At 47.5% G+C, this 14097-nt stretch overlaps 1 protein-coding gene across 1 annotated transcript in view; it reads left to right on the top strand.

Annotated features, from left to right (window-relative positions):
• Positions 1-297: 297 nt before the first annotated feature.
• The window catches only part of NID1 (nidogen 1), an 85982-nt gene continuing 72182 nt past the window's right edge, over positions 298-14097 (top strand). Inside the window, exons 1-2 of the mRNA XM_019549831.1 lie at positions 298-501; positions 11220-11519. Coding sequence (XP_019405376.1) covers positions 313-501; positions 11220-11519 — 489 coding nt within the window. The 5' untranslated portion in view covers positions 298-312. The remainder of the gene's footprint in view (positions 502-11219; positions 11520-14097) is intronic.

The raw sequence follows: 14097 nt of genomic DNA on the forward strand, positions 1-14097 counted from the left end.
GTCTGCATGGGGCTGATCCGGCCTCAGGCACGGGGTGGGATTACATGTCTCTGGGTGTCCCTTCCAGTCCGACTTCTCCATTACTCCTTGCCCCATCCAAAGGCTTTCCCTGCACCCGCCTGCTGCTTCTCGCTCAAAGCGGCCTGGCCGGCCCCCGGGTCAGGCTGAGGGGAGTGGGAGAGTGACGAGGCTCAGCCCCCCGCATCCCTGGCGCCGGGCGCTCATTGGCTGCGCGCTGCCCCCCGCCACTCGCCCCGCCCGCCCTTAAAGCCCGTCTCGGGGCTGCTGCACCCACAAGCGCGGCGCAGGACCATGGGCTGGGGCTGGGGGCTGCTGGCGCTGCTGGCGCTGGCCGGGCCCGGGCGCTGTGGCCCGCCGCTCCTGCCCTTCGGGGCTGAGGGCGGCGATGCGGAGCTGGAGGCCGGGGACGACGTGAGCTCCCCGGCCCTGGAGCTCAGCGCCCCGCTGCACTTCTACGGCTCCGCCGTCCACTCCCTGCACGTGAGTCGCGGCGCCGGCCGGGCCAGCACCGCTGCAGCCTTGGGGCAGCCGCGCTCGGGCCTCGCAGCTTTGGGGCGGGCTTTGAGGGTTTGCAGCGGCTCCCTGCTCTTCCTGCCTGCCTGGCTTCTTTCTTTTTTCTTCTGCTTCCCTTCCTTCCTCCCTCCCTCTCCAAAAGGGAAATGTTTAAATCATCCCGGAGCTTTGCAACATCTCGCCCCCAGGTCAGTGGCTGCGATGACTTCCTTGGCAGGTTGCCTGAGTGGCAGTAGCATCCCGTCTTGTTATCGGCCCGCGGGGGTGCCCTGGAAGTTGCATATGACTGAAAACTCAGACGGCTACAGCCAAGTCTGGGGCGGTGCTGTGTTTTATGTTTATACCTGTGGTGTATGGTGGGTCTGGTTTGTTTTTAATTCGTTAAACCCCGGTCTCCAGGGTGGTTCTCTTTTTATCGTGTACCAAGTCTCGGATTAACTCACTGAGTGATATAGAGTTGTGTCTGATTTCAGTGACGTTTCTTCTGAGCACGAATCAAGTTGTGGAGGCTTTGGGTTTGCCAGCGGTATGGGAAAGGGTGCAGAATCGCCGACCCGGGCTGCATCTACATTTCCGATTACTTGTCAGCTCCTCTGTCGTGTCTCAGTCCAGCTAAGTGGCACTTCCATATAGGCAGGGGTGGTGCAGCGCATGTCAAGAACAGAACAGAAAAGCACCTGAGCAAGCTTGGGCAAGTTCAGGGCTAGAACTGGAGTTGTGATGCTGCCCCTTGCATTGGTGTCTTGGGAGCGCTCACCCTGAGGAGTGCTCAGGGAGATGCTAATGTGGTGCCCTGCACGTGCAAAGTGAGGACCCCTCCAGCATCCGCCCCAGTCACAGCACCCCGACCTGCCCTTAAAGCCTTTCTCCTAGCCACTGCCCCCGCTGCGCAGGGCGGAGCACCATGGGATGGGGGCCTCTGCTGCTGGCCGGGCCCAGGCTCGGAGCTGGGCCATGCGGAGCTGCAGCTGGGGGATGACACAGTCCCGGAGCTCAGCTCCCTGCTGTACTTCCATGGCTCCGCCGTCACCTCCCTTGCGGCGCCAGCCGGGTGGGGCACCGCACTGTCCGGCTGCAGCCTTCAGGGCAGGCTCCAAGGGGGCTGTAGCAGCTGCCTACCCAGCTACTCTGCCCGCTCTTCCTTCTTTCCTTCCTTCCCCTGCCTGCCTTCTTTCTTATTCTTTCATGCCTCTCCTTTCCTTCCTTCCTTCCTCCCTCTCTAAAAGAAAAATGTTTAAATCCCCTCTGTGGGGTTAACCCTTCCCACCCCTTTCAGTGGCTGGAATTAATTTTTGGCAGGTTGCCTGAGTGGCAATAGCATCCAGTCTTGTTATCAGACACACTGCATACCTCCTGGGGGTGCCCTGGAAGTTGCATTTGACTGAAAAGTCAGATGGCTACAGCCAAGCCTGGGGCTGTGCTGTGTTTTATGGGAACTACATGTGGTGTACAGTGGGTTGTTTGTTTGTTTTTAATTCATTAAACCCAGCCTCCAGAGTGGCTTGTATCAAGTCTCTGATTAACTCACTGCTAAGTGATACAGAGTTGTGTCTGATTTCATTGATGTTTCTCTTCACAAATCAAGTTGTGGAGGCTTTGGGTTTGCAAGCAGTATGGGAACTGGCACAGAATCGCTTACCCAGACTGCATTTACATTTCATGTTACTTGCCAGGCTTCTCCGTCTCTATCATGTCTGGTTCCAGCTAAGTACCACTTTTATGCTGTGTGTGTGCGCCTGGCCTTCTCTGTGCAGTGTGTGAGGACAAATTAAATGTCTCATTTGAGATTCACAAGAGCCAGGCACCACAGCAGGGAGAACCCCCCCCCCCCAGGTGTCCAGCAGAAAAGTCTGACTACCCTCTGTCTTTGTGGCTTACATGTCCTACTCTGGGCTGAAGGAAGACCCCTCCCCCCACTTTCTTTTCAGAAGGCCATGGAGAAGGAGTAGGATGCAGTGCTGGACTCTTATCAGTACTTTAGTGGCTTGAGCATTCATTCCATATGTATGAGATTTCAGTTCAAATTCCTTCTCTGCCTACAGAATTCAAACCCACATATCCTCCACCCCCAGGAATGCCCTACCCACCCCACCTGCAGGGTATTCCAGGTGAGAGGAGGGATATTGTCACTCCTTCTCTGAACCACTTTAGTTTGTTTGAATTCTCAGAGGTTTCAGATTCTCAAACATGTATGCTTATGCATTTGTATTCCTAACTTCAAGACCCAAACACATTTCCGTAGTGTGTATAATGCATAGAATATGGGCACTGGTCTTGTTTGTTGATCTCCTTCTGATGATGGACAAGTGTCCATACCAACTTCCTTGGATCCATCTCCTGTTTTTCCTATTTATTTCTGTAGTAGTGTTGACAGGCCAGAATGGATTATAGGGCTTTGTCTCTTTCTCTGTAACTGGACAGATAAGGTAGTAGTGAGTGATGATTACTCAATATTTACCCTCTAGATAATTACTCTTCTGCCATGAAGATTTTCTTATGTCATTTCTGTCATTTCTCTTGTTTGCAGTTTGTATCAAGTAGCATCTGCAACATGCCACAAACCGGCAGCAGATAGGAACACTGCAGCTCTGTCCCTGAGGAGTCTACCAGTGTCAAGAGGGAGAAGGGGTATAATTTGTCCCTCCAGGTTACATATCTATTGATGTAATTAAATTACATAGTTGTTTTTTATCACATCTGGATGAGCTTCATCCTTTTCAGCTTTTCCAGTGTGTGATTTTATTATTACTAATTAGCACTTCTATCTGCATTCAGAGTGAAATCTGGTACTATTCCACAGATAGATAGTGCTGTTGATATGGTAGCAGATCCTGGGTTAGAGTATTGTCTAGTTGCTGGGGCATTGCTTTGTTTTCCTGAAGCTTTCTCTGGACTAAAGTTTTAGAGATGCTAACTACCATAGTTGAAGAGTCTGGGGTAAATAAGGTACATTACTTTTAATCTGTGATACCCTTGTGTGACAAGTCCAGGCTTTTATTCCCACCTCTTCTCATCAGTACTACCCCAACCCACTCCATCTCCTTTGTCTCGCTTGCCACAATTTGCTGGTAACCAGTATATGTGGAGGGAAGCTATTGTTGGGACCAGGGTAGTCCTTTCCAGGGTGCTTTCAGGCTGCTATAATGTCCTCTTTGAGGCCCCCAAGCCACACCCATGCCTCACTGATGGTTCTCCACCTGGCCCTTTTCGGGACTCCTTGGGCATGTCTACACAAGATGCATTAATATGCATTAGCTTAATTTAATGTGCATTAAGGGCACCCATCTACACGTGTGCACTTAACGTGCATTAAGAATGGTTAATTTAGGTGTTTAGTTAATGCACATTAAAGTTAGTGCCAAATCTCTACACATGTAGACACCTGCCAAATTATTTTAATGCACTTTAAATTTAGTTGTGCTTAAAGACACGTCTAAATGTGCCCTTTCTCAGTCTGTGTACTGGCCTAATGCTGGGTCCTTTAGGTCCCAACCACTGTCCAGGCTTCATCCTTTTTGGCCTCAGTCTCTTTTTCCTCTAGCTGAGACCCCTCAACCCAGATCTACTGATGTGGGCTCTGGCTCTCTGTCCTGAGTCCTGCAGTGGAGGGTGCCTGCCAGGTACCCTGCTCATGGCCTCTTTTGTCCCTACAGCCACTTCCAGTCCTCTGTTCTTAAACTTTGATACATAGGAGAAAAACCAGAACACAAAGTTAACCACCTATTATAGCTCAGTTACAAACCCCTCAGGGCCATAACAGCTGTCACCCTCACAAGGAGCTGCCTTAATTCCTCCCAGCCCCAGGGTACCTCCCTTTTCACTGTCAGTCAGCTCTATCCCCCATTCCTTTCCCTGCCACCTGCAGGCCTGAACTGCTAGCCCCAGCTCACTGACTGGGGCTATATGTAGCCAAGCTCTGTCCCTTCCAGTCAGCTGGCTGCTGGCCCTGAAGATAGGCCACCATGTCCCTGCCCAGCCTAATGAACTATTTGGGTTTTCTTGCCCTGCAGCCCTCACCATCACCTTAGCAGCTCTTGGCCTTCAGCTTTGAGTCTCTTGTGAGTTGCTCACTGCACCCCTTTCCCCTGTGAGTCCCCACAGTCTGGATCCCTCTCCTCTCCCTCCATTGTGAGCAGATGACAGGGTTCCCTGTTACACCTTGTCATGTTATCCTGTCTTCTTCCCATTCCCCTCCCCAGTAGGTAAGCACAGTGGCACCCAACCTTTTTGCCCCATGGGCTGGATGGGCAATGCCAGATCTGGCCAGTGGGCATGGCAGGGGCCTAATCCAGCTGCAGAGGGGAAGGTGGCCCAGCCTTGATCCAGATATGTGTGGTGGGTAGTGGTGGTAGCCACACAGCAATGGCTGAAGTAGGCCTGTATCTGACTGTATGGAGGAGTGATTCATAGTTTGGAAGGGACCTTGCAAGATCATTGAGTGCAACCCCCTACACCAAGCAGGAAAGACAACTGGGATCAGGTTACCTGAGCAAGGTGACCGTTCAGTCTTCTCTTGACGATTTCCAGGGTAGGTGATTGCACCATCTCTGGAGGGAGTTTATTCCACAGTCTGGACACCCTAACTGTGAAGAAGTTTTTCCTAATTTTAAGCCTGAAACAGTCTTCCAGGAGTTTGTGGCCATTACTCCTGGTTTTCCCCAAGGGTGCCCTGGTGAACAGTTGTTCGCCGAGTCCTTGATGTATTCGCCTGATATCTAGTGGTAAGCTGCTACCAAGTCCCCTCTCAGCTTTCTCTTTTTTAGGTTAAAGAGTCCCAGGTCCCTCAGCCTTTCCTTGTATGGCTTGCCTTTGCAAGTCTTTGATCATATGTGTGGCCCTTCTCTTGACTCTCCATGTCCTTATTGAAGTGTGTCGGGTCAAAGCCTATGCCAGCTGCCCGTGTCGGGGCCGCCTACCGGTCGCTGAGTGTATCCTCACTGTTGATTGGATGTATCACATGTGCCTGCCTCGCCTGCCACGACTTTGATGTTAACGGAGTTGGTTCGTATGTCCAGTGCGTGCCGTCCAATTATGAGTCTCCTCGGCATCCCATGGGTTCCGAGTTTCTGAGGGCTCCGCCACCCCTACACCTTCGCCTGTTCCACCAGGTGGTGGCCGACTGTCTGGTCCGGCCACATATCCACACGTCACTCAGATAGTCCACAAAAGGAAAATAAAAATCAACACAAGCACTACGACCAAGGGGGTTCCCTCGATCGGAGCAGCTGCTCCAGCCATCTGCAGTCGTCCTCCAATACCAACTTGCCCTCTGTGGGGCGAATTCCCTTTTTGGCTCTCAAAGAGTCCCTTTGGAGGGCTTGATCAATTTCCCCTTTCGCAATTAAAGCTCCCTGTTGAGCTGTGCCCCTATTACAGGAGCTACGGTACCCAAAGTCAAATAGTGCCCTTCTATTAGGGTCTTTACAGTACCCAGCTCCAACCGAGCTCCAGCCGCTGCCCGCAGGTAAACAAACAGTCCTGGGCCCCGGAGGGGCCAGCAGACTGGGCTCAAAAACCCTGCAGGGGCTTAGCCCTTCTCCAAAGGTTCCTACCGGCACTCAGCACTGCTCGCATCCTCTGCAGCATACGCCGGCCTGCTCTCTCACCTCCACGTCTTTCTTCCGGTTCCGCTTTGCTTCCGCTTGTCGGCCCCGGGCTCTCTTTTATGCCGGCAGAGGAAGTGTCGGCCCTTCCCTTTCCCACACACTTGGGTAAGGGTGGTTTCTGCCTGTCTCCTTGGGGCTGTGGGCCTGGGTTCACTGGCCCTCCGCCCTGGAGGGGAGCCAAGGAGCCTGCTGGCTCTTCTCTCCCTCACAAAGTGCACCACCCAGAACTGGACACAGTACTCCAGCTGTGATCTCACCAATGCTGAGTAAAGTGGAAGAATCGCTTCCTTGGTTTTGCTTAAGATGCATCAGTTGATGCATGCCAGAGTACTGTTTGCCCTGCTGGCTACAGCATTATATGGATGGCTCATATTCATACTATGGTCTATTATTATGCCTAGGTCTCTTTCAGTCATGGTGCTAGTCAGTTTGGCTCCATCAGTATGTTGGGGATTGTTTATCCCCAGATGGAGCACTTTACATTTCTCACTATGTTGAATTTCATCTGGTTCCGATCCGCCCAACTTGCCAGCTTGTCTAGGTTTGCCTGCATCTGCAGCCTATTTTCAAGTGTGACCATGCTCCCCTACAACTTAGTTTCGTCCGCAGACTCGGCCAGTGAGCTCTTCACCCCCACATCCAAATCATTGATAAAGATGCTGAAAAATCACTGAACCAAGCACGGACCCCTGAGGGACACTAGTGGCCACTTCTTGCCAGGACAACACAGTTCATTAAAGCCCTCTGGGTCCTACCCCTTAGCCAGCTTCCTACCCACCTAACTGTCAAGCAGTTAAGCTCACAATCCTCCAATTTTCCCGTGAGAATATTATGGGATACCAGATCAAAGGACTTTTGGAAGTCTAGGTATGCAGTGTCGACCTCCTCTCTCTAATCCATGTGGTGAGTTACCTGGTCATTGAAGAAAATGAGATTGGTAAAACAAGACCTACCTGTGATGAAACCGTGCTGGGTGGGGAGCACCTTCTTGCAGGGCACATGGCTGTCTGTCAAGGGTTTGATTTATTTATTTATTTATTTTTTAATGTGGGGTGGTAGTGGACAAACATATATGTATGTGAGTGTGATCATGGTGTAGGCAGGGATGTGGGAAAGGCCTGGGTGTTGCCCTTGGTGTGTAGTTTAGGGGCTTGTCTGCTGAGTCCTGGGCCAATGGTTGTACATTTCAAAGGTAGGTGTGTGCCCTGGACAGGGGTGTGCAAGAATATTTTATTTTCACCACAGCATATGGAAGCTGCCATGGGCCCCAGAACCAGTTGGACTAGTGGCAAGGCTCTGGGGTGGAAAGGTGCAGGCTTCAGCCAAGGCCCAAATTTAGGCCCATGCTTCAATCAGAGCACTTGGAGTGTCTCTGAGGTAGGGGAAATTGGTGGGGCCAAAATGGCTTTTTTTGTTCTTTTTGAATTTTGAGGCAGCTGAGACCATTGAGGCCCGAGCACAAAGAAGCCAGCAGCCCTGGAGGCTTTTGTTGTGTCTCTGGGGCTGTACATGATGCTGGCAAGGAAAAGGGGGATGTTTGTGGCTGCCTGTGGCCTCCTCTTTCAGGGCACAGCCATCTGTCAAGGGTTTGAATTTATTTTGATTTGTTTTTCTTCAGTATCGGGTGGTGGTGGACAATCGTATGTATGTGAGTGTGGTCATGGTGGACTCAGGGACATGGGAAAGGCCCAGGTCTTGCCTGGGTTTTGCTCGATCTGGCTGTGCAGGGGGGCAGGGAGTGGCCTGACCTCATTCAGTCTGTAACTGGGCTTCATAGCCCCAAATGAGATGTGTAGGGAGGGAGGGGCTGTATCTGGGCACACAGAGCTCAATTATTTGGCAGGGAGGAGGGTTATTAATTGCCACTGCTCCCCTGCTGCCAAATTTCCTGACCTGTGGTGATCCCCGAAGGCTGAATACCCTGGGCTGGATATCGCCTGTGGGCTGGGAGTTGAGCACCCCTGGACTAGCACATTCTAAATCCTTGTCTACATAGGATTGTAGTATTATAGCAAATCAGCTAGAGTCAGGGGTAGATCAATGGGACTGCAGTTTTGTTAATAATGTAGTTTCCGGAGGTGGGCCTTTAAGAACTAGAATAACACTTACAGGGGGCTCTAATTTAGAGGGTTCTGATGGGATTTTTCACTGTTTGGGGAGGGGTTACAGTCCTTTAATTGAGCATAAGTCAGTTTGTATATAGTTTCAATTGTGAACATGTTTTAAGTGATACTATTAATTTTGGCCTTCCTAGTTTAACAAGTTTGCTGCTTTAACTATACTGGTACTCAATTATATAAACAAACTTAATTATCCCAAATTCCCTAATGTTCTCATGATTACACTGAAAAAATCCCCTGCTTGTGTGAAGTTTTGATTCTGTAGAAGTATTTGGGGTTGCTCTATTTCTTTTCCTGCCCCTGTATGACTAATTATGGGAATTTCGGGCTAGAAGGGATCTCAAGAGGTCACTTAGTCTAACCCTCTGCTCAAGGCAGGATCATCCTGTGTAAATCATTCCAGCCAATTGAGACATAATTATATAAATACTGTGTGATATGTTTTACTACTGACCGTAAATGTAATGTAACTACCTGTATAATGGAGAACTTTAAAGTGCTAAAAACATTTGTGGTAGGCTCCTATCAATTTAAATGGTTATATCACGAAAGGCAAAGATTAATGGTGCAGCTGGTGTCTTTATATAGCACCTTTCTGCCACTTTTTTTTCTTTTTATGTAAGGATACTACTTTTAATAAAACAAGGCTGTATTCATCTTAGGGCTTGTACTTATTCACATTTATATTAAGCATTATTTCATATGAGATTAAAAAAGATAATGAAGATATAGCCATATTGTAAAAAACATTTTATCTACATTACTACAAACGCATTAGGTTATTATTTAGGGAAATTAAAAAGAAGAGCTGTTCATTAGTTATAGTGCATATTGTTATTTGTACTTGGCTCACTCTGTAAAGTGAGCCTGGACAGGTCAGTTTTGGGTAATTTTTTTAGGATAATTTTTTTTAAATGCTCTGGCTTTTATTCTCTGTACAGTTTGAAACCAAACATTAAGTAATGTTTAAATGAAAATGTTTGTTTTTTTGTGAAAATTTAACAACTGTCAATTAGCCTGACAGTTGCCTCAGAGGTTTTCAAACTAGAAAATTAATGTTCAATAGCAAGCATCTTGGCTAAGTACAGACAGTCAGCAAGCTAGAGGCTGAATCAACTCAGTCTTTGCAGGTTAGTTTAAACTGCAGAGATTAAATTGAGAAACAACTGGACAGATTCACTTTTGCTTCAGGAAATGCAGCCACATGCCTGCAATGGCTCAGGCCAGAAGCTGAGGTAAGCTAGAGCATGGCTGTCTGGCACGTAGCCAGCATGGTCTGTGTGTTTGATTCCTCTTCCTGCAGCCCCCAGTGTCTCTGGGATTTGCAGTCCAGAATCACAACAGTAGGATTCTGCAGGGTTACTAATCACTTCCTCTTCCTGCTTCCAGGTACCTCTGGGATTTGTAGTCGACAGTCACAGCCAGCACTAAGTTTTTAGCAGGGCAGGGCAGCTCTGTACTCAGGGGAAGGGGGGTTTAGCCCCAGACCCTAGTTGGGGTTTGCCTGTGGGTGGGGCATTCCCTGCCCCTCTCCCCCCTCCAACCTTTCTCTGCTGGAGCAGACAGCACAGCACAACCCAGGGCTGGAAGTGTGCTGGGATACTGGGGGACTGTGATTTTAAGTTGAACCAGGAAGGTGTCTGGGACAGAAGTTTCATAAACTGGTTTGACCCAAATCAGTTAAGTCTGATACTACATTCAACCAGGTTTATTTTAAACCAGTTTCAGCCATTTTGAAACCAGTTTATGTGCACAGAACATATGCTCTGTTACAGGTTTAAACCAGTTTTTAATGACTTAAACCAGTTTATGTGTAACTTCTGTCCCTAGCCCTAAAGATTAGAGGAAGGAGAAGGTAGTTTCCTTGAAGTTTTGACTAGTTTTGATTTATATAAGTTTGGTACCTTCTATCCTGATGATGTTTCAGCTATCTGAATAGCCTTTCTAGTGGCCATATATTCAAAACCCATAGTTTATGTCAAATTCTCCAGCCACTGCAAGTTGCAGACAAAATATAAGAAGTTGAATTTTGACTGCTATGACAAACCCAGATTCTCAGGTGGTATAAATCAATGTAGCTCTTTTGAAGTCAGTGCAACAACACCACTTGAGTAAGAATTTGACCACTTAGCTGGCCAACAAACTAACTGTCCTAAGTATTTGTTTTAAATAATTGTACTTTGATATTAATTTTACTCCTGCCATCCTGAGTAGCACTGTTCTACTAAAAACACTTTACATGAGAATAACTGCAAAAAAGCTAGCAACTTTGTCATCCAATGCAGCACTATTAAACACATGGCCTGCAGGGCTGTGTCATTTGACCAGTGGGGCCTGGAAATTGGGGAAGGGCAAGCAGGGACAGGACCTGCTGCCAAAGTCTGAGGTCTAGAGCTGCATTGTGGGTGAGTGTCAGCAGCACTCGCCCTGCCACTAGAAATGGGTTGGCATCTGCCCTCCACCCCAAGCAGCCCCTCAGTCTGCATGCAGCCTGGGGGGCCAGGTAAGCATGACACCTCTGATGTAAGGGATCCATACAACATTCTTGAGAATCTGAATATACTGAGTTTTGACCTGTAATGCTTCACAGTGTTTTGAAAGCTATGTGATATGTTGATTTATGTACAGGTTGACCACATGGAGAGAGAGCTGTGGCAACCTTTGCATTATAGCTATTGAGCATCTTGCTCTTAATAGAGAAAAATATTCAGTTAATTTCATCTACTTATGCTCTATGTGAAGCTCAGATCCATAAATTGCATGTAAAAAGCCTGTTAATCTTCAGTTACTGCACAAATAAAAACTTTAGCTTCAGTGATTATTAGGTGTCTGGATACTAGAAATACTTCGGAAGGTTTAAAAATGAAACAAAACATTGTGAAGAGGAACACAAAGTTGGGAAACAGTCATGCGAACACTACTTACTACTACTCTCTGTAAATTTTATCCTTTGTATTAGGTTGCCACTAATGGAATCATTGGAATGAACAAACCGTCAAAAGAAGAAAAATACCTTGGTCAATTCCCAATAAGTTTTGGGGCTATTGCTCCTTTTATGGCTGATCTGGACACTACCGGTGGACATGGGAAGGTGTTTTATAGAGAAGATTCATCCCCTGATGTCTTGCAGCTTGCTCTCAGCTATATCCAAAGAGGTTTTCCAGAAGTCACTTTTGATCCGATTAGTGTTGTCATTGTTACCTGGGCACGTGTGGCTCCTTACCGTATTCCTAGTGAAGATGCTATTCTGGAAGACAAGGTGAATATTGGGCAGAGTTCTATGATAAGTTGAGTTTAATAGAAAAATAATTCCACAGCCTGCCGCTTTTAAGTGTCTATGTTCTACAGCTTGTAAACAGGCTTTCTTTTTGTTTGTCAAGAAATGTGGTAAAACAGGTATTTTATTGAAATTGTATGCCGCATAAATGTAATATTTTGTACTTCCAAGAGAAAATATTTGTGTTTTAAATAATTCACTGCCTGGTTTTACCTGCTTAGCATAGCATTTATGAGAAACTCAGGAGTGCCTGGATTATTGTGGTGCGTGCGATTTAGTTCATCATGAAACAGTTATAGGAAAATTTGGGGATATTTTCCTTGCATCTGTTTGGAAATGAACACAATTTGTCTTGTGGTGGGAGAAGGGACTGAGTCTATTATTTTTACATTTTAATTAACAAAAATATGCTTGGAATGTTTAATTTTACAGCACTTAAAATTTGTTAGTTGTTGGGAATAATCATTTTTTCCTCCTAATCTGGTGTATGTTACAACTCATTCATTAGAAACCAATGTATCTGGTTTTCCTTAGTCAATTCTTTACCAATCTCTTAATGAAGGCATGGCTCTGTATTTTATTATAAGACCATAAACCCTCCATCAGACCCCCTCTTCTAAATATTTTGAACACACTTGAGCACATGGGTGGGTCTACTTAAAATACATAAAGTTATTAACATGTCTATATCTTTGCATGGCCAGGGTCTTATTTTGTCAAAGATCAGTTTCTTGTGTTTGACTGGGCACAACAATGGCACTCATGTTGCTTATAGTGGGGCCTATACTGTGACAGCAGTGAACAGCTCAGAAGCAGTGAACAGCTCAGAACAGGGAAATGGCCTTCTCAAGAGCACTTCCCAAGCAGGGACTGTAATTGCAATGGCATGGAAGTTCTCTGCATATAAATAAATACTATTCTTCCAACATCCTGCTACTGCTTGGCAGTCCAGAGCATAAATATTTAAGATCAAAACTCACTGAGATAATTAGATACTCTCCCTTCTTTCTGGATTTAAACACAAATCGAATAGAATCTAATGCAGTACCACCAGATCTTCTGATTCTCTGTCTTATCAGAATCTGGTCTGTTGTGGTACCTTTGAATTCTTTCATTTGAATTTTTTGGTTTAGAATAGAGATGTTGAACATATGGCCCACAGGCTGGATCTGTAGAGCTGTATGATCTGGCCTGCAGGTCACTGAACTGACCCCATGAGCCAGCCGTGGCCCTGCATGTGGTGAGCGGGCTGGACACTGCACTACGTGCTCTGGATGCAGCACCAGGGATGGGTCCAGGGTGCATGCTGCATGCAGTGTCCCACCTGACTGGTACTGCACACTGTTTCCAGGTCCTGTCTGGATCAGGCCATGCCAGAGTTGGCACGCAGAGCTGGTCCAGCAGGGTGCCATATCCTGCCCATGCCCTAGATCCCCATCCCTTGTGTATGCAGTACACGCTAGTCTCGGGGCTCATTGGCACTCAGTATGTGGGGCCAGCATGGGGTGCGCACTGCCCATGGTGCATGGGCTGAACCCAGGATTGCATGTGGCACAGAGAATCTAGAAGAGCAGGCTGTATGCAGAGCCCTGGACTGACCCCCTGTGCTATCTGCAGCGTGGGGTCCCACCCACACAACACAGGCAGCACACACCCTGCATCGGCCCCATATGCTGGATGCACAGTGAACCCTGAGTCCAGTGTGCACTACAGGTGCTGCACAAGTAGTCTATCCCAGTACAGCCTGCAGACCAGCCCACCAACCTTAATCCAGCCTGGATGAGTTTGACACTCCTGATCTAGTATCAGTTGGGTTTTATAAAAGAAACAATCTGTTTGGTTGGCAAGGACCGAAGAGAGATCCTGCATTATACACAAATCATCACATCCTTTGGGTTTCTTTACCTCTATGTTGGGCCAAGCTATCTTGGAATGGATTGCACTAGAGCAGCTTTTGCAATGTGCATCATTAAATTTAAAATGGCAGTTTCTGTGTTTGTTTGCTATAGTTATTTTAAATCCCTGTGGTGAACTTTAGCTGGGATTTGAGCCATTGAAAACTGATCGCAGCAAATGTGATACTTGGAAATTGTGTGTGGTATCAGATAACTTAACCATGTAAGATCGTTCTCATCTAAAAACCAAGCCTTTATTTGCTTCATTTTGTAGAAGTACAGCATTAGATATTCCAGGCTATGCAAATACTTCTATCATTTTAAGATGCCAGTTACAAGATTCACAGGCACATCACATGTTCGCAGAAAGCGAACACACTTTATAATGTAACAAATAGGGATAGGTTCCCATGGCAGGGAGGGAGGGAGTAAGGCTGGGACTAGGAAAGGGAAGAGGGGAAGGGTGCCACTCCTGGGAATGCACAAGGCAGCAAACCAGAGGGAACAGAGTAACGCTTACCCCAGCCCTGGCTGCAGTGGTCCTGGGAGCGGCCAACTCCAGCTGCCTGTAGCAGCTGGGCTGCACTGTGCCTTGGTACAGGGAGCTGGTGTCAGCTGCTCCCAGAGCCACTTCAGCACAGGCTGGGGTGAGTGGGGACTGGCAG

The sequence above is a fragment of the Crocodylus porosus genome, unplaced genomic scaffold (assembly GCF_001723895.1).
Source record: "Crocodylus porosus isolate Cpor-Errol unplaced genomic scaffold, CroPor_comp1, whole genome shotgun sequence".
NCBI classification, from domain to species: domain Eukaryota; kingdom Metazoa; phylum Chordata; order Crocodylia; family Crocodylidae; genus Crocodylus; species Crocodylus porosus.